This window comes from Salmo salar, chromosome ssa07 (assembly GCF_905237065.1).
Source record: "Salmo salar chromosome ssa07, Ssal_v3.1, whole genome shotgun sequence".
NCBI classification, from domain to species: domain Eukaryota; kingdom Metazoa; phylum Chordata; class Actinopteri; order Salmoniformes; family Salmonidae; genus Salmo; species Salmo salar.
Window position 1 is genome coordinate 61,061,032 of NC_059448.1, and position 20,744 is coordinate 61,081,775.

General features: G+C 47.6%; 1 protein-coding gene across 1 annotated transcript in view; it reads left to right on the forward strand.

Annotated features, from left to right (window-relative positions):
- Positions 1–20,744, forward strand: part of LOC106595591 (glutamate receptor-interacting protein 1) — a 431,870-nt gene that overhangs the window by 301,540 nt on the left and 109,586 nt on the right. The window contains 2 exon segments of the mRNA XM_045722404.1: positions 2,207–2,365; positions 13,185–13,334. Of these exon segments, the coding sequence (XP_045578360.1) occupies positions 2,207–2,365; positions 13,185–13,334 (309 nt within the window).

The window sequence follows — 20,744 nt, forward strand, 5'->3', positions numbered from 1 at the left end:
CCTACATTCCATGAGACTTTAGAAAAACAACATGCAGGTCTTGACATGAACCTGTTTTATCCACTTGTCCTTCAGACAAGGTGGTGACTGGAAATGTTGTTGTGTTGTTTGATGCAAGAACCCACTTTACAAAAATAAAATGCATTATTATTCTCATACCATTATTACAGAGAATCAGACTAGTTATTCTACCGTCTGGGCGCTCCCGAATCACGCAGTGGTCTAAGGCAGTGCTAGCTGTGTCACTAGAGATTCTGGGTTAGAGTCTAGACTCTTCTCAGTGGTCTAAGGCAGTGCTAGCTGTGTCACTAGAGATTATGGGTTAGAGTCTAGACTCTGTCTCAGTGGTCTAAGGCAGTGCTAGCTGTGTCACTAGAGATTCTGGGTTAGCTGCTCTCCAGTGGTCAGCAGTCTAGCTTGTCACATTGAGTCCAGGCTCTGTCTCAGTGGTCTAAGGCAGTGCTAGCTGTGTCACTAGAGATTCTGGGTTTGAGTCCAGGCTCTGTCGCAGCCGGCCGCGACCGGGAGACCCATGGAGTGTCGCACAATTGGTCCAGCGTCGTCCGGGTTAGGGGAGGGTTTGGCCCGGCAGGGATGTCCTCCTCCGAAACACAACCCAACCAAGCCACACTGCTTCTTGACACAATGCCCACTTAACCCGGAAGCCAGCTGCACCAATGTGATGGAGGAAACACCGTACACCTGGCGACTCCTGTGGCAGGCCGGGTGCAGTGCACGCTGACACGGTCACACACATGTCATCCTAGTAATGATGGTGGTGGTGCTCCCTATCACTCAGAAGTTATGTAGCAGGCTAAGGTGACAACAGCGCCTGGCGTGGACGTTTCCCAGTTGCTCTGAATGTTCAATGTGAGAACGCTTTTAAAAGTCCAAAGGAAAAGGTTCTCCAACTTTCAAAACGAGTCCTTTTTTGGCTAGCCACAGCAGTCAACTAGCTAGCCACGGCTGTCAACTAGCTAGCCACAGCAGTCAACTAGCTAGCCACAGCTGTCAACTAGCTAGCCACAGCTGTCAACTAGCTAGCCATAGTAGTCAACTAGCTAGCCACAGCTGTCAACTAGCTAGCCACAGCTGTCAACTAGCTAGCCACAGCTGTCAACTAGCTAGCCACAGCAGTCAACTAGCTAGCCACAGCTGTCAACTAGCTAGCCACAGCTGTCAACTAGCTAGACACGGCTGTCAACTAGCTAGCCACGGCAATCAACTAGCTAGCCACAGCAGTCAACTAGCTAGCCACAGCAGTCAGCTAGCTAGCCACAGCAGTCAACTAGCTAGCCACAGCAGTCAGCTAGCTAGCCACAGCAGTCAACTAGCTAGCCACAGCAGTCAACTAGCTAGCTAGGTAGCCGTGTAGATTTCTAGCATGTTCACGCATTTGTTTTCAAACAATTAGCAGGCTAGCTAGTTAGCTACCACATGGTCTTGTCAAACTGTCAACAGAGCAGCTAGCAAGCAACAAGATATGACAAATACCAGTCTACAAAACCACTTGAGGGCAAAGAAATCAGATTTGACCGTTCAGACATAAGTCGCATGGCCAGGAATCAGATTTGAAATATCAGATGTGCTTTTTGGCTGTTCAGACTGGTGGAAAAATAACAGATTTGAATCGGGTACACCAAAAAATTGGATTTGAGTCAGTTCAAACAGCCAATGTGAACAAAGCTTAACAGTAACAGGGATTCCAATAGCAATCACTCACTATGTCCCAAATGGCACCATATTCCTTTGCAGTGCACTACTTTCGACCATGGGCCCTGGTCAAAATGAAAGCACTACAAAAGGAATAGGATGCCCATTGCAACGCAGATGAAGGGCTATTTAAAGTTTTGACGTGTTGTAATTCATTTAGAAATAATGATGTCCTGACAGACAATAAGACTGATTCAGCGTTCACAATGTACTGGAACTGGGATCTGGAATCTGTTCAAAATCATTTATTGTTTAGTGATCCCTTCTAGAAGCCTCCATGAAAAGTCAAAGGACGACTGGGCACCTTGATTTAACCTGATGTCTGCCTCCTGTGTCCCAATGAAATGATATTTTATATCCTCCTGAAAACCGTTGACGGACTGAACACATTTACCTTGATGTATTTGCCCCCCTCACCCCTGTTTTACCCTTGTTCCAATCACCTTGTTCCCCCTCCTTATCCCCTGTGGTACTTCTCTCTGTTTGTGATCAGTCAAGGTGCAGAGAAGCACGCGGACCCTTCCCTGGGAGTCCTCTTCAGCCAACAACAACAGCAACTTCCTCCCCTACCAACACTATAACACCTACCATCCTGACCAGTCCCAGAGACACCAGGCCTCCAAGCACCACAAAACCTCTCCCAACAACCCCCGTAATGTTCCTTATCCTCCTCTTCCCTAGTTCTCTTCTTTCTCTGGTCTTCAATGTCTTTCTCCTCCTCTTTCTCTTCTCCTCTATCTATGTCCTATTCCTCTTTCTCTTCTCCTCTATCTATGTCCTATTCCTCTTTCTCTTCTCCTCTATCTATGTCCTATTCCTCTTTCTCTTCTCCTCTATCTATGTCCTATTCCCCTTTCTCTTCTCCTCTATCTATGTCCTATTCCTCTTTCTCTTCTCCTCTTTCTCTTCTCCTCTATCTATGTCCTATTCCTCTTTCTCTTCTCCTCTATCTATGTCCTATTCCTCTTTCTCTTCTCCTCTATCTATGTCCTATTCCTCTTTCTCTTCTCCTCTATCTATGTCCTATTCCTCTTTCTCTTCTCCTCTATCTATGTCCTATTCCTCTTTCTCTTCTCCTCTATCTATGTCCTATTCCTCTTTCTCTTCTCCTCTATCTATGTCCTATTCCTCTTTCTCTTCTCCTCTATCTATGTCCTATTCCTCTTTCTCTTCTCCTCTATCTATGTCCTATTCCTCTTTCTCTTCCCCTCTATCTATGTCCTACTCCTCCTATTCCTCTTTCTCTTCCCCTCTATCTATGTCCTATTCCTCTTTCTCTTCTCCTCTATCTATGTCCTATTCCTCTTTCTCTTCTCCTCTATCTATGTCCTATTCCTCTTTCTCTTCTCCTCTATCTATGTCCTATTCCTCTTTCTCTTCTCCTCTATCTATGTCCTATTCCTCTTTCTCTTCTCCTCTATCTATGTCCTATTCCTCTTTCTCTTCTCCTCTATCTATGTCCTATTCCTCTTTCTCCTCTCCTCTATCTATGTCCTATTCCTCTTTCTCTTCTCCTCTATCTATGTCCTATTCCTCTTTCTCTTCTCCTCTATCTATGTCCTATTCCTCTTTCTCTTCTCCTCTATCTATGTCCTATTCCTCTTTCTCTTCCCCTCTATCTATGTCCTACTCCTCCTATTCCTCTTTCCCTTCTCCTCTATCTATGTCCTATTCCTCTTTCTCTTCTCCTCTATCTATGTCCTATTCCTCTTTCTCTTCTCCTCTATCTATGTCCTACTCCTCCTATTCCTTTTTCTCTTCCCCTCTATCTATGTCCTATTCCTCTTTCTCTTCTCCTCTATCTATGTCCTATTCCTCTTTCTCTTCTCCTCTATCTATGTCCTATTCCTCTTTCTCTTCTCCTCTATCTATGTCCTATTCCTCTTTCTCTTCCCCTCTATCTATGTCCTACTCCTCCTATTCCTCTTTCTCTTCCCCTCTATCTATGTCCTATTCCTCTTTCTCTTCTCCTCTATCTATGTCCTATTCCTCTTTCTCTTCTCCTCTATCTATGTCCTATTCCTCTTTCTCTTCTCCTCTATCTATGTCCTATTCCTCTTTCTCTTCCCCTCTATCTATGTCCTACTCCTCCTATTCCTCTTTCCCTTCTCCTCTATCTATGTCCTATTCCTCTTTCTCTTCTCCTCTATCTATGTCCTATTCCTCTTTCTCTTCTCCTCTATCTATGTCCTACTCCTCCTATTCCTTTTTCTCTTCCCCTCTATCTATGTCCTATTCCTCTTTCTCTTCTCCTCTATCTATGTCCTATTCCTCTTTCTCTTCTCCTCTATCTATGTCCTATTCCTCTTTCTCTTCTCCTCTATCTATGTCCTATTCCTCTTTCTCTTCCCCTCTATCTATGTCCTACTCCTCCTATTCCTCTTTCTCTTCCCCTCTATCTATGTCCTATTCCTCTTTCTCTTCTCCTCTATCTATGTCCTATTCCTCTTTCTCTTCTCCTCTATCTATGTCCTATTCCTCTTTCTCTTCTCCTCTATCTATGTCCTATTCCTCTTTCTCTTCTCCTCTATCTATGTCCTATTCCTCTTTCTCCTCTCCTCTATCTATGTCCTATTCCTCTTTCTCTTCTCCTCTATCTATGTCCTATTCCTCTTTCTCTTCTCCTCTATCTATGTCCTATTCCTCTTTCTCTTCCCCTCTATCTATGTCCTATTCCTCTTTCTCTTCCCCTCTATGTCCTACTCCTCCTATTCATCCTTCTCTTCTCCTCTATGTCCTACTCCTCCTAGTCCTGCTCCTGTTTGTTCCTCTTCCTCCTCATCCTCCTCCTCCTTCTCCTCCTTCTACTCCTCCTCCTCCTCCTCTTCCTCTCCCTCCTCCTCCTCCTCCTCTCCCTCCACCTCCTTCTTGTCCTCCTCCGTTGCCTCTCCCTCCTCCTCCTCCTCTTCGTACTCCTCCTCCACCTTCTCTTCCTCCTCCTCCCCCCTTTTCCTCCTCCTCCTCCTCTCCTTCCTCCTCCTCCACTCCCTCCACCTCCACCTCCTCCTTCTACTGCGCTTCCTCCTCCTCCTCTTCATCCTCCCCTCCTCCATTCCTCTCCTTCGTCCTCCTCTCCTTCTTCCTCCTCCTCTTCCTCCGCCTCTCCATCTTCCTCCTCCTCCTCTTCCTCCTCCTCTCCTTCTTCCTCCACCTCCTCCTCCTCTCCCTCCTCTTCCTCCTCCTCTCCTTCCTCCTCCTCTCCTTCTTCCTCCTCCTCCTCTCCCTCCTCCTCCTCCTCCTCTCCCTCTTCCTCCTCCTCTCCCTCTTCCTCCTCCTCTCCCTCCTCCTCTCCTTTCCCTCCTCCTCCTCCACCTCCTCCTCCTCTTCCTCCTCCTCTCCTTCTTCCTCCACCATAGCTCCTCCTCTCCCTCCTCTTCCTCCTCCTCTCCTTCCTCCTCCTCCTCTCCTTCTTCCTCCTCCTCCTCTCCCTCCTCCTCCTCCTCTCCCTCTTCCTCCTCCTCTCCCTCCTCCTCTCCTCTCCCTCCTCCTCCTCCACCTCCTCCTCCTCTCCCTCCTCTTCCTCCTCCTCTCCTTCCTCCTCCTCTCATTCTTCCTCCTCCTCCTCTCCCTCCTCCTCCTCCTCCTCTCCCTCTTCCTCCTCCTCTCCCTCTTCCTCCTCCTCTCCCTCCTCCTCTCCTTTCCCTCCTCCTCCTCCACCTCCTCCTCCTCTTCCTCCTCCTCTCCTTCTTCCTCCACCTCCTCCTTCTCTCCCTCCTCTTCCTCCTCCTCTCCTTCCTCCTCCTCCTCTCCTTCTTCCTCCTCCTCCTCTCCCTCCTCCTCCTCCTCCTCTCCCTCTTCCTCCTCCTCTCCCTCCCCCTCTCCTCTCCCTCCTCCTCCTCCACCTCCTCCTCCTCTTCCTCCTCCTCCTTCTCCTCATCCTTCTGCTCCTTCATCTTTGATCCTTTCATCTGTTTATTTCTGTTGAGCTCAGATTTGTTTTGGTTTGAAGTGATATTTTCTTTCTCTCATCTGGTTTCCTGGGCTGAAGGAAAATAGAGCGGAACTAAAGTCCTCTTCTGGCTCTCTCCATCTCTCTTTCTCTGGCTCTCTCCATCTCTCTCTCCGGTGTTCTCCATCTCTCTTTCTCTGGCTCTCTCCATCGCTCTCTCTGGCTCTCTCCATCGCTCTCTTCGGTATTCTCCATCGCTCTCACCGGAATTCTCCATCTCTCTTTCTCTGGCTCTCTCCATCTCTCTCTTTCTCTGGCTCTCTCCATCTCTCTCTTTCTCTGGCTCTCTCCATCTCTCTCTTTCTCTGGCTCTCTCCATCGCTCTTTCTGGTATTCTCCATCGCTCTCGCCGGTTCTCTCCATCTCTCTCTTTCTCTGGCTTTCTCCATCTATCTCTGGCTCTCTATCTTTCTCTCTCTCACTCTTGCTCTCCATCTTTCTCTCCATCTCTCCCCCTCCATCTCTCTCTCTAGTTCTCTCCATCTCTCCCCCTCCATCTCTCTCTCTCCGGTTCTCTCCATCTCTCCCCCTCCATCTCTCTCTCTCCGGTTCTCTCCATCTCTCCCCCTCCATCTCTCTCTCCGGTTCTCTCCATCTCTCCCCCTCCATCTCTCTCTCTGGTTCTCTGCATCACTCCATTGTCCCTGAAAGTCAGTGAGCTGAGTGTTGTATGTATTACCTCATCTAGGGCATTAAAGCAAGGTGCACAGTGCTGATACAGTCCTGTCAGTCCACTTGGCCAGGGAGGGATGCTGGATTATGGAGGCACCAGAAAGGTCTCTGTAACCACTAACCAGTCAGCGATGTACTACAACATGAATGACATTAGTCTTTATAAAACCTCAGAGGGAGAGACAGAGAGAAACAGAGAGAGAGACAGAGAGAGGGAGAGAGAGACAGAGAGAGGTAGAGAGAGAGACAGAGAGAGAGAGACATAGAGAGAGAGAGACAGAGAGAGAGTGAGAGAGAGAGACATAGAGAGAGACATATATAGAGAGAGAGACATAGAGAGAGAGAGAGAGACATAGAGAGAGACATAGAGAGAGAGAGAGCGAGAGAGAGAGAGAGAGAGAGAGACATAGAGACATAGAGCGAGAGAGACATAGAGACATAGAGAGAGAGAGAGAGAGAGAGAGAGAGAGACATAGAGAGAGAGAGAGACATATAGAGGGAGAGATACTGATGTTAGTACAATGTGAACATGGCTAGCCTGTTAACTGCCCCAGGTGAAGTGTCTCCAGTTAACACACACACTCACACACACACACCTCCGACACACACACACTGGATCGAGCTGTCTCCGGTTCTGATCACTGATCAGTATTCTGGTCACGTAGCATTGGTGGGTGTTTGTGCGTGACGACCCAGGTGTCTTGAGGGTCTCCTGAGACAGCTTGTCAATGTTAATGAATAGCACCAGCTTAACCACTAATACTATGTTCTAATTGGTCCAGTCTGCTACACACACCAGGTAGATTACATTAGATTAGATCTCTGTCTCTCTCTCTCTCTCTCTCTCTCTCTCTCTCTCTCTCTCTCTCTCTCTGTCTCTCGCTCTCTCTCTCTCTGTCTCTCTCTATGTCTCTCTCTTTCTGTCTCTCTGTCTCTCTCTCTCTCTCTCTCTCTCTGTCTTTCTCTTTCTCTCTCTCTCTCTATCTTTCTCTCTCTCTCTCTCTCTCTCTCTCTCTCTCTCTCTCTCTCTCTCTCTCTCTCTCTCTCTCTCTCTCTCTCTCTCTCTCTCTCTCTCTCTCTCTCTCTCTCTCTCTGTCTCTCTCTCTTCAATATATAACCATAACTGAACACATCAACATTATATTTAAAGTAAACTGTTCTCTATTCATAAATAATTGAGGCCTTTAACCAGCCAGGCCAATGCTGCATCCTCCATGATTATGCCACTTGTTCCTGGTGCTATTGATCCAGCCTGTCATCTCCTAGTCTACTGCATTGCATCTCAAGGACAACTCAGCAGAGAGGTGGAGCGAGCGAGAGATGCCTTCTAAACTCCACTCAGAGCTTGATAGGCTGCATCCTACTGCATCCTACGCTATGCTCTTAACATTACTTTTGACCAGAGCCCTGTGGGGAAGAGAGTGAACAGAGGAGGTAGTCACGACAGCTCCATTTTCCTGATTGATGTCAATTACCCATAATACACTACAAACCCATCAATGGCTTTCAAATCATTTGGTGTTTTTCTCCTTTTTCATTTCTGGCTTTTTTTCTTCTCTAGACTTAATTTGTTCTGCCATCGACGGGAGGTCAGAGTTCATTTGTTCTGCCATCGACGGGAGGTCAGAGTTCATTTGTTCTGCCATCGACGGGAGGTCAGAGTTCATTTGTTCTGCCATCGACGGGAGGTCAGAGTTCATTTGTTCTGCCATCGACGGGAGGTCAGAGTTCATTTGTTCTGCCATCGACGGGAGGTCAGAGTTCATTTGTTCTGCCATCGACGGGAGGTCAGAGTTCATTTGTTCTGCCATCGATGGGAGGTCAGAGTTCATTTGTTCTGCCATCGACGGGAGGTCAGAGTTCATTTGTTCTGCCATCGATGGGAGGTCAGAGTTCATTTGTTCTGCCATCGACGGGAGGTCAGAGTTCATTTGTTCTGCCATCGATGGGAGGTCAGAGTTCATTTGTGGGTCCAAATGTTTTACAGAGCCTGTTTGAGTTGATATTGAAAACAGTGGGTTTTATTCCATACATGTCAGAGTTACACGGCCAGTATACTTCAATTAGAATGGCTATATTTAAATTATCGTCAAATGTCAGCAATATGTCAGAGCTCCATAGAGGAGGTTATTATACTGTAATAAGAATGGTTACTAATGACCTTGAGCCTGAACCGCTCTGAAACCCTGTCCCCTGTCTCCTGTCCCCTGTCTCCTGTCCCCTGTCTCCTGTCTCCTGTCCCCTGTCTCCTGTCCTCTGTCTCCTGTCCCCTGTCTCCTGTTTAATGTCCCCTGTCTCCTGTCCCCTGTCTCCTGTACCCTGTCTCCTGTCTCCTGTCTCCTGTCCCCTGTCTCCTGTCCCCTGTCTCCTGTCCCCTGTCCCCTGTTCCCTGTCTCCTGTCCCCTGTCTCCTGTCTCCTGTCCCCTGTCTCCTGTCCCCTGTCTCCTCTCTCCTCTCTCCTGTCTCCTGTCTCCTGTCCCCTGTCTCCTGTCCCCTGTCCCCTGTCTCCTCTCTCCTCTCTCCTGTCTCCTGTCCCCTGTCCCCTGTCCCCTGTCTCCTCTCTCCTCTCTCCTCTCTCCTGTCTCCTGTCTCCTGTCTCCTGTCCCCTGTCCCCTGTCTCCTCTCTCCTCTCTCCTGTCTCCTGTTCCCTGTCTCCTGTCTCCTCTCTCCTCTCTCCTGTCCCCTGTCCCCTGTCCCCTGTCCCCTGTCTCCTGTCCCCTGTCCCCTGTCCCCTGTCTCCTCTCTCCTCTCTCCTGTCTCCTGTCAGCCTGAGATAATTAGTTGGTATTTATTAGCCTCAGTCTTGATGTTATTTCTTAATTAACAGATGGATTACAGGACTTAGAGACACGCACACACACACACACACACACACACACACACACACACACACACACACACACACACACACACACACACACACACACACACACACACACACACACATACATACATACACACACACACACACACACACACACACACACACACACACACACACACACACACACACACACACACACACACACACACACACACACACACACACACACACACACACACACACACACACACACACACACACACACACACACACACACACACACACACACACACACACACACACACACACACACACACACACACACACACACACACACACACACACACACACACACACACACAGGGCTTAGAGACTGGTTGTCTGTGATGGTCTCATTACCGGGTGCTGAAGGATACACAGGCTTTGTCTCAGGCTTAGAGTAGTTAGTCTAAGAGATGACCGAGGTATTGATGCTCTCACACACACACACACACACACACACACACACACACACACACACACACACACGTAAGCAAGCAAACACACAAACGCTATGGGCTCTGGTCTAAAGTAGTGCACTATATAGGGAATAGGGCTCTGGTCTAAAGTAGTGTACTATATAGGGAATAGGGCTCTGATCAAAAGTAGTGCACTATATAGGGAATAGGTCTCTGGTCTAAAGTAGTGCACTATATAGGGAATAGGGTGACATTTAGCACACGTCCCTGATCTTCTGTGATTGAGAAAAACAATACAGGGGACTGATGGAGGGACAGGGACAATATAGACTCAGTATTAGAGGGGACTGATGGAGGGACAGGGACAATATAGACTCAGTATTAGAGGGGACAGGGACAATATAGACTCAGTATTAGAGGGGACTGATGGAGGGACAGAGACAATATAGACTCAGTATTAGAGGGGAGAGGGACAATATAGACTCAGTATTAGAGGGGAGAGGGACAATATAGACTCAGTATTAGAGGGGACTGATGGAGGGACAGAGACAATATAGACTCAGTATTAGAGGGGACTGATGGAGGGACAGGGACAATATAGACTCAGTATTAGAGGGGACTGATGGAGGGACAGGGACAATATAGACTCAGTATTAGAGGGGACAGGGACAATATAGACTCAGTATTAGAGGAGACAGATGGAGGGACAGAGACAATATAGACTCAGTATTAGAGGGGACTGATGGAGGGACAGGGACAATATAGACTCAGTATTAGAGGGGACTGATGGAGGGACAGAGACAATATAGACTCAGTATTAGAGGGGACTGATGGAGGGACAGAGACAATATAGACTCAGTATTAGAGGGGACTGATGGAGGGACAGAGACAATATAGACTCAGTATTAGAGGGGACTGATGGAGGGACAGAGACAATATAGACTCAGTATTAGAGGGGACTGATGGAGGGACAGAGACAATATAGACTCAGTATTAGAGGGGAGAGGGACAATATAGACTCAGTATTAGAGGGGACTGATGGAGGGACAGGGACAATATGTCTATATTAGAGGGGACTGATGGAGGAACAGAGACAATATAGACTCAGTATTAGAGGGGACAGGGACAATATAGACTCAGGATTAGAGGGGACAGATGGAGGGACAGAGACAATATAGACTCAGTATTAGAGGGGAGAGGGACAATATAAACTCAGTATTAGAGGGGACAGATGGAGGGACAGAGACAATATAGACTCAGTATTAGACGGGACTGATGGAGGGACAGAGACAATATAGACTCAGTATTAGAGGGGAGAGGGACAATATAGACTCAGTATTAGAGGGGACTGATGGAGGGACAGAGACAATATAGACTCAGTATTAGAGGGGACTGATGGAGGGACAGAGACAATATAGACTCAGTATTAGAGGGGAGAGGGACAATATAGACTCAGTATTAGAGGGGAGAGGGACAATATAGACTCAGTATTAGAGGGGACAGGGACAATATAGACTCAGTATTAGAGGGGAGAGGGACAATATAGACTCAGTATTAGAGGGGACAGGGACAATATAGACTCAGTATTAGAGGGGACAGATGGAGGAACCAATGAACCGACTGGATTCAACAGTCACAATAACCTTCATCTAGGTTATTTTCCTATCTTTTATTATTATCATCATTCAATATGCTTGATGAGGTTTCTGTATTTGAGGTTACAGTATGTTAGTTGATGAGGTTTCTGTATTTGGGTTACAGTTTGTTAGTTGATGAGGTTTCTCTATTTGGGTTACAGTTTGTTAGTTGATGAGGTTTCTCTATTTGGGTTACAGTTTGTTAGTTGATGAGGTTTCTGTATTTGAGGTTACAGTATGTTAGTTGATGAGGTTTCTGTATTTGGGGTTACAGTTTGTTAGTTGATGAGGTTTCTCTATTTGAGGTTACAGTTTGTTAGTTGATGAGGTTTCTGTATTTGGGTTACAGTTTGTTAGTTGATGAGGTTTCTCTATTTGAGGTTACAGTTTGTTAGTTGATGAGGTTTCTCTATTTGAGGTTACAGTTTGTTAGTTGATGAGGTTTCTCTATTTGAGGTTACAGTTTGTTAGTTGATGAGGTTTCTCTATTTGAGGTTACAGTTTGTTAGTTGATGAGGTTTCTCTATTTGGGGTTACAGTTTGTTAGGTGATTGTCACGCTTGTCGTCGGTTAAAGAGGACCAAAACGCAGCAGGTATGTGAATGCTCATCTCGACGTTTTAATAAGTACCAAATGAACACCAAAATAACAAATAGGAATACGATCGACAAAAAACAGTCTGCAAGGCACAAGGCTAACACAGAACAATCTCCCACAAATCACAAACACACCCTAATATATGGGACTCTCAATCAAAGGCAGATAGACAACACCTGCCTTCAACTGAGAGTCCCAACCCCAATTAACCAAACATAGAAACAGACATACTAGACTAAACATAGAATACATGAAAACCAAACAGTGCCCAAAACCCCGGAATACTTCAATCAAATGCCCCTTCAACAAACACACCACCCCGAACCACATAAAACGAATACCCTCTGCCACGTCCTGACCAAACTACAATACCAATTAACCTTATACTGGCCAGGACGTGACAGTGATGAGGTTTCTCTATTTGAGGTTACAGTATGTTAGGTGATGAGGTTTCTCTATTTGAGGTTACAGTTTGTTAGATGATGAGGTTTCTCTATTTGAGGTTACAGTATGTTAGGTGATGAGGTTTCTCTATTTGAGGTTACAGTTTGTTAGGTGATGAGGTTTCTCTATTTGGGGTTACAGTTTGTTAGTTGATGAGGTTTCTCTATTTGAGGTTACAGTATGTTAGGTGATGAGGTTTCTCTATTTGAGGTTACAGTTTGTTAGATGATGAGGTTTCTCTATTTGAGGTTACAGTTTGTTAGGTGATGAGGTTTCTCTATTTGGGGTTACAGTTTGTTAGTTGATGAGGTTTCTCTATTTGAGGTTACAGTATGTTAGGTGATGAGGTTTCTCTATTTGAGGTTACAGTTTGTTAGGTGATGAGGTTTCTCTATTTGGGGTTACAGTTTGTTAGTTGATGAGGTTTCTCTATTTGAGGTTACAGTATGTTAGGTGATGAGGTTTCTCTATTTGGGGTTACAGTTTGTTAGGTGATGAGGTTTCTCTATTTGGGGTTACAGTATGTTAGGTGATGAGGTTTCTCTATTTGAGGTTACAGTTTGTTAGATGATGAGGTTTCTCTATTTGAGGTTACAGTATGTTAGGTGATGAGGTTTCTCTATTTGAGGTTACAGTTTGTTAGATGATGAGGTTTCTCTATTTGAGGTTACAGTATGTTAGGTGCAGTTAGTTTACCTTTTGCATTCCAATGACACCCATCCCTTCATGTTATTCACTTGTTTCTCTTCTCCATCCCTCTCTCTTATCCATCCCTCTCTCTTTTCTATTCCCTCTATTTTCTCATCCGTCTCTTCTCCATCCCTCTCTCTTCTCTATCTCTCTCTTTTCTAATCCCTCTCTCTTCTCCTCCCTCTGTCCTCCTCCTACAGCTCTAGGCTCATCCTTCTCTCCTACCTCTATGAGTGCCTACAGTCTGAGTTCCCTCAACATGAGCACCCTGCCCAGGAACATGTACCCCACCAGCCCCAGAGGAACCATGATCAGGAGGAAACTCAAGAAGAAGGACTTCAAGAGCTCACGTATGTTCCCTTAATGTCTCATAGTTCATCATGGAAATATCTGCTGACACTTTGTGAATGATGTAATAATATGGTTTTTCCTTTGTGATTTATTTTGGGGTTATTTTCAAACGCAAAGTGATTTACAGTGAATATAGAAAACAATATACAGTATAGTCAACAATCTGTCTGGAAAAACCATGAAATAACTGAACAGATACCTGGTGTTGATGAAGGACCATGAAATAACTGAACAGATACCTGGTGTTGATGAAGGACCATGAAATAACTGACAGATACCTGGTCTTGATGAAGGACCATGAAATAACTGAACAGATACCTGGTCTTGATGAAGGACCATGAAATAACTGAACAGATACCTGGTGTTGATGAAGGACCATGAAATAACTGAACAGATACCTGGTGTTGATGAAGGACCATGAAATAACTGAACAGATACCTGGTGTTGACGAAGGACCATGAAATAACTGACCGACAGCTGGTCTTGATGAAGGACCATGAAATAACTGAACAGATACCTGGTCTTGATGAAGGACCATGAAATAACTGAACAGATACCTGGTGTTGATGAAGGACCATGCTAGAGTTATAATGTGTTATTAACTGGGTCAACCTAATTCAACTTTACCAGCACCACCAATGGTTCACAATGGTTCTCAGAGTACCTTTCATTTGGTGTGGAATGTGGAATGTGGAGTGTTTTTGTGTTATTGTTTTCTGTGTATTCCAAGAGTATTTCAAGACCTCTATTCTCCTGTGGTGAGAATACCATTTTCCTCCTCGTCATCTGTTACTGTTTCATTATCATGGACTTTTCTGGGTCTTTTCTATTTATCAGAAGTAGCTGAGGTAAACAGAGAACGGCCCGCTGGTTATGGATCCCCTGTGTGCGATTCATGCTGCGTCACTAACCCATAATTATACTTCCTAGATGCCCACACGGTTATCTCTCCATATCTCTCTCTCTCTCTTTCTACCCCCCCCTCTCTCTCTCTCTCTCTCTCTCTCTCTCTCCCTTCTCTCTCTCTCTCTCTCTCTCTCTCTCTCTCTCTCTCTCTCTCTCTCTCTCTCTCTCTCTCTCTCTCTCTCTTTCTACCCCCCTCTCTCTCTCTCCCTCTCTCTCCCTCTCTCTCCCTCTCTCCCTCTCTCTCTCTTTTCCTACCACCTCTCTCACTTTTGCTCTCTCCCTCTCTCTCTCTCTCTCTCTCTCTCTCTCTCTCTCTTTCTTCCCCTCTATCTTCCCCTGTCCATCCTCCCTGCTGTGTGTCCACAGAGAGGCAATAATGTAATGTCTCAGCATCCATTTTGTGCCACAGCGGGAGGTGAGGAGGTTCATACAGAGAGCTAGCTCACTGCTAACCGTTTAGCATTCTTACACTCACACACACACACTCTCGTGGCGACGGAGCGAGGGGGGAAATTACACCTCTGGCTGGCTAGTAATTAGATCCTGGGAAGAAATGTCACATTGTTTGCTGGACTAGCAACACACACACACCAGCTCTACCTTCATCTGGTACACAAACACACACACACACACCAGCTCTACCTTCATCTGGTACACAAACACACACACACACACACACACACACACACACACACACACACACACACACACACACACACACACACACACACACACACACACACACACACACACACACACACACACACACACACACACACACCAGCTCTACCTTCACACACATTGCTGTCATATGCAGTGAAGCCGGGTTCATATCAGCACCGCAGCCGTCAGATAGGTCCCCCTGGGTTTATAACACCTCCCCCTGGGTTTATAACACCTCCCCCTGGGTTTATAACACCTCCTGGGTTTATAACCCTCCCCCTGGGTTTATAACACCTCCCCCTGGGTTTATAACACCTCCCCTGGGTTTATAACACCTCCCCCTGGGTTTATAACACCTCCCCCTGGGTTTATAACACCTCCCCTGGGTTTATAACACCTCCCCCTGGGTTTATAACACCTCCCCCTGGGTTTATAACCCTCCCCCTGGGTTTATAACACCTCCCCCTGGGTTTATAACACCTCCCCCTGGGTTTATAACCCTCCCCCTGGGTTTATAACACCTCCCCCTGGGTTTATAACACCTCCCCTGGGTTTATAACACCTCCCCTGGGTTTATAACACCTCCCCTGGGTTTATAACACCTCCCACTGGGTTTATAACACCTCCCCCTGGGTTTATAACACCTCCCCCTGGGTTTATAACACCTCCCCCTGGGTTTATAACACCTCCCCCTGGGTTTATAACACCTCCCCCTGGGTTTATAACACCTCCCCTGGGTTTATATACCTCCCCCTGGGTTTATAACACCTCCCCCTGGGTTTATAACACCTCCCCCTGGGTTTATAACCCTCCCCTGGGTTTATAACACCTCCCCCTGGGTTTATAACACCTCCCCTGGGTTTATAACACCTCCCCCTGGGTTTATAACACCTCCCCCTGGGTTTATAACCCCTCCCCCTGGGTTTATAACACCTCCCCCTGGGTTTATAACACCTCCCCTGGGTTTATAACCCCTCCCCCTGGGTTTATAACACCCCCTGGGTTTATAACACCTCCCCCTGGGTTTATAACACCTCCCCCTAGGTTTATAACCCCTCCCCCTGGGTTTATAACACCTCCCCCTAGGTTTATAACCCCTCCCCTGGGTTTATAACACCCCCTGGGTTTATAACACCTCCCCCTGGGTTTATAACACCTCGCCCTGGGTTTTGATGTCAAGCCTATTTTGGTGATAGGGGTGTGATTGCGATTGTGGTTGCTATAGCAACCAGCGATTGCTGGGCCAGTGGTTGATGTGGAGATTGAGTTTAAATTGAGTTGTGTTTTCAGCGGGTTCCCGTGGCGGTGAGAGAGTTCCTCCAATCAGTTTGTAGAGATAACATGCTTGTCGTAGTGGTGTATGTGTGTATGTCTGACAGCAGGAGACTAGCTGTAGTGTTGTAGTGCTGCTCTCAGCCACAGCGGTGGTCTTTCCCATTGACGTCACAGGAACCATCACTAGACTGTAGCAGTGGTTTGTTTACTGCTCAGCTGTGTTTCAGCATCTGGCTCTAGCATCACTAGCCTTCCTGACCCATTATACCACCACTAGTCTCATGTTGTCCTTCTCTAGTCTCATGTTGTCCTTCTCTAGCATCACTAGCCTTCCTGACCCATTATACCACCACTAGTCTCATGTTGTCCTTCTCTAGTCTCATGTTGTCCTTCTCTAGCATCACTAGCCTTCCTGACCCATTATACCACCACTAGTCTCATGTTGTCCTTCTCTAGTCTCATGTTGTCCTTCTCTAGTCTCATGTTGTCCTTCTCTAGTCTCATGTTGGTTTCTCTATATACAGTGGTTGGTTGGTCCTCACAGACCAGGGATTCTGTCTACAGTGGTTGGTCCTCACAGACCAGGGATTCTGTCTACAGTGGTTGGTTGGTCCCCACAGACCAGGGATTCTGTCTACAGTGGTTGGTCCTCACAGACCAGGGATTCTATCTACAGTGGTTGGTCCTCACAGACCAGGGATTCTGTCTACAGTGGTTGGTCCTCACAGACCAGGGATTCTGTCTACAGTGGTTGGTCCTCACAGACCAGGGATTCTGTCTACAGTGGTTGGTCCTCACAGACCAGGGATTCTGTCTACAGTGGTTGGTCCTCACAGACCAGGGATTCTGTCTACAGTGGTTGGTTGGTCCTCACAGACCAGGGATTCTGTCTACAGTGGTTGGTTGGTCCTCACAGACCAGGGATTCTGTCTACAGTGGTTGGTTGGTCCCCACAGACCAGGGATTCTGTCTACAGTGGTTGGTTGGTCCCCACAGACCAGGGATTCTGTCTACAGTGGTTGGTCCTCACAGACCAGGGATTCTGTCTACAGTGGTTGGTTGGTCCTCACAGACCAGGGATTCTGTCTACAGTGGTTGGTCCTCACAGACCAGGGATTCTGTCTACAGTGGTTGGTCCCCACAGACCAGGGATTCTGTCTACAGTGGTTGGTTGGTCCTCACAGACCAGGGATTCTGTCTACAGTGGTTGGTCCTCACAGACCAGGGATTCTGTCTACAGTGGTTGGGTTGGTCCCCACAGACCAGGGATTCTATCTACAGTGGTTGGTCCTCACAGACCAGGGATTCTATCTACAGTGGTTGGTTGGTCCTCACAGACCAGGGATTCTGTCTACAGTGGTTGGTCCTCACAGACCAGGGATTCTGTCTACAGTGGTTGGTCCTCACAGACCAGGGATTCTGTCTACAGTGGTTGGTCCTCACAGACCAGGGATTCTGTCTACAGTGGTTGGTTGGTCCTCACAGACCAGGGATTCTGTCTACAGTGGTTGGTTGGTCCTCACAGACCAGGGATTCTGTCTACAGTGGTTGGGTTGGTCCTCACAGACCAGGGATTCTGTCTACAGTGGTTGGTCCTCACAGACCAGGGATTCTGTCTACAGTGGTTGGTCCTCACAGACCAGGGATTCTGTCTACAGTGGTTGGTCCCCACAGACCAGGGATTCTGTCTACAGTGGTTGGTCCTCACAGACCAGGGATTCTGTCTACAGTGGTTGGTTGGTCCCCACAGACCAGGGATTCTGTCTACAGTGGTTGGTCCTCACAGACCAGGGATTCTGTCTACAGTGGTTGGTCCTCACAGACCAGGGATTCTGTCTACAGTGGTTGGTCCCCACAGACCAGGGATTCTGTCTACAGTGGTTGGTCCTCACAGACCAGGGATTCTGTCTACAGTGGTTGGTCCTCACAGACCAGGGATTCTGTCTACAGTGGTTGGTCCTCACAGACCAGGGATTCTGTCTACAGTGGTTGGTTGGTCCTCACAGACCAGGGATTCTGTCTACAGTGGTTGGGTTGGTCCTCACAGACCAGGGATTCTGTCTACAGTGGTTGGTCCTCACAGACCAGGGATTCTGTCTACAGTGGTTGGTCCCCACAGACCAGGGATTCTGTCTACAGTGGTTGGTCCTCACAGACCAGGGATTCTGTCTACAGTGGTTGGTTGGTCCCCACAGACCAGGGATTCTGTCTACAGTGGTTGGTCCTCACAGACCAGGGATTCTGTCTACAGTGGTTGGTCCTCACAGACCAGGGATTCTGTCTACAGTGGTTGGTCCTCACAGACCAGTGAGCATCCCAGTCATAGTCACATCCCTGTAGCAGCTGAACTGGCTGTAACCTGCTCTGTCATGTCTCGCTGTCCTCTGCTCTGCGACCTACGACCTCTCCAGGGACCTGAGCTCAGCTCGATGGTCTCAGCTCGCTGCTCGTCGCATCGGCATGGTGACGTCAGTCACTCGTTGGCATGGCAACCTGAACCCTCGCCCCGGCGAAGGTGCCAATGACAGCCATATTCCAATGCAGACAGACAGACACACACACACACACACACACACACACACACACACCAGTCCCATAGAGATACAGACACTGCTGAGTCACTGGTTTCAAAGTGCTGTGAGTGACAGTCTTCCTGATGAGGAAGGGAAGACAGGGGAGGACAGGGAACGAGGGCTTTGTGGCATGTCCCAAAGGGGTCCCATTACTGTCACCAGCTCACAGGAATAAACAGAGATTCTAGATGGACAGTTTAACTTCCTGTCATGGCTGTCGTAGGAAGGAGGAGACGGACCAAAGTGCAGCGTGTGTGTCGTTCCACATTTTATTTTCACTGTGAAACTATGCAATACATATAAATAAACTGAATAACAACAACAACAAACCGTGACGCAGAGTGACCATACATGTACTCAAAAACAATCTCCCACAAACCCAGGTGGAAAAAAACCCTACTTAAGTATGATCTCCAATTAGAGACAACGAGGACCAGCTGCCTCTAATTGGAGATCATCCCAAACAAAACCCAACATAGAAATACAAAACTAGAACCTGACAACATAGAAAAAATAAACTAGAAACCCCCCTGTCACGCCCTGACCTACTCTACCATAGAAAATAACAGCTTTCTAAGGTCAGGACGTGACACTTCCTGTACTCCCCCATCACTGTCACCAGCTCACAGGAATAAACAGAGATTCTAGATGGACAGTTTAACTTCCTGTACTCCCCCATCACTGTCACCAGCTCACAGGAATAAACAGAGATTCTAGATGGACAGTTTAACTTCCTGTACTCCCCCATCACTGTCACCAGCTCACAGGAATAAACAGAGATTCTAGATGGACAGTTTAACTTCCTGTACTCCCCCATCACACACTATCCTTCACTGCAGCCTTTCAAAGAGAGAGGGGGGTGGGGGTTGGGTGTGGGGGTGTGGCCAATCAGCTAGTTAGTCAGTCAACTGGCCGGCCAATCAGCTAGTCAGTTAGTCAGTCAACCAGCCAGTCAGCCGGCCGGCCGGCCAATCAACTAGTCAGTCAGTCAACCAGCCAATCAACTAGTCAGTCAGTCAACCAGCCAATCAGCTAGTCAGCCCAACCAGCCAGTCAGCCGGCCAATCATCTAGTCAGTCAGTCAGTCAAACAGCCAGCCAGCCGGCCAATTAGCTAGTCAGTCAGTCAGCTGGCCAATCAGCTAGTCAGTCAGTCAGTCAAACAGCCAGTCAGCCGGCCAATCAGCTAGTCAGTCAGTCAGTCAACCAGTCAGTCAGCCGGCCTATCAGCTAGTCAGTCAGTCAGTCAACCAGTCGGTCAGCCGGCCAATCAACTAGTCAGCCAGCCAGCCAGCCAGTGACAGAGCAGAGGTAAAGGGTACAGAGTCGGGGACAGTCAGAGAGGCAGCTGATGTCACACAGCCACAGAGCGATAGCAACTGAGGAGGACAACTGGAGAAACACACTTTGTCCCGATGACTACATTATCCTGGAGTCAAGGAGAGAGATCTTTACATTATCCCCCTGTCTTCTCCCCATAAGCCCATCCAGTGATATGTTCCTTAAGCCCTGTTTACCTGGGATCACTATCCATCTCTCTCTCTCTCTCTCTCTCTCTCTCTCTCCCTCTCTCTCTCTCCCTCTCTCCCTCTCTCCCTCCCTCCCTCTCTCTCTCTCTCCCTCCCTCCCTCCCTCCCTCCCTCCCTCCCTCCCTCCCTCCCTCCCTCTCTCTCTCTCTCTCCCTCTCTCTCCCTCTCTCCCTCCCTCCCTCCCTCTCTCCCTCCCTCCCTCTCTCCCTCTCTCTCTCTCTCTCTCTCCCTCCCTCCCTCCCTCCCTCCCTCCCTCTCCCCCCCTATGTTTGTGTAGCTCTATAATCTATCATCACACACTGCGTCTCCAAATATTGACCCTCTGGTTTAGTTTCCAGATGAGCCCATTAGAAAGGCATTGTGATGTGCTTCCTGAAAGCTGCCAGGTCCATCTCCCTCCCTGATCCTTCATAACTGTCCAGGAGACAAAATGGCCATCGGTCCCAGTGAACCCCATCCGCGAT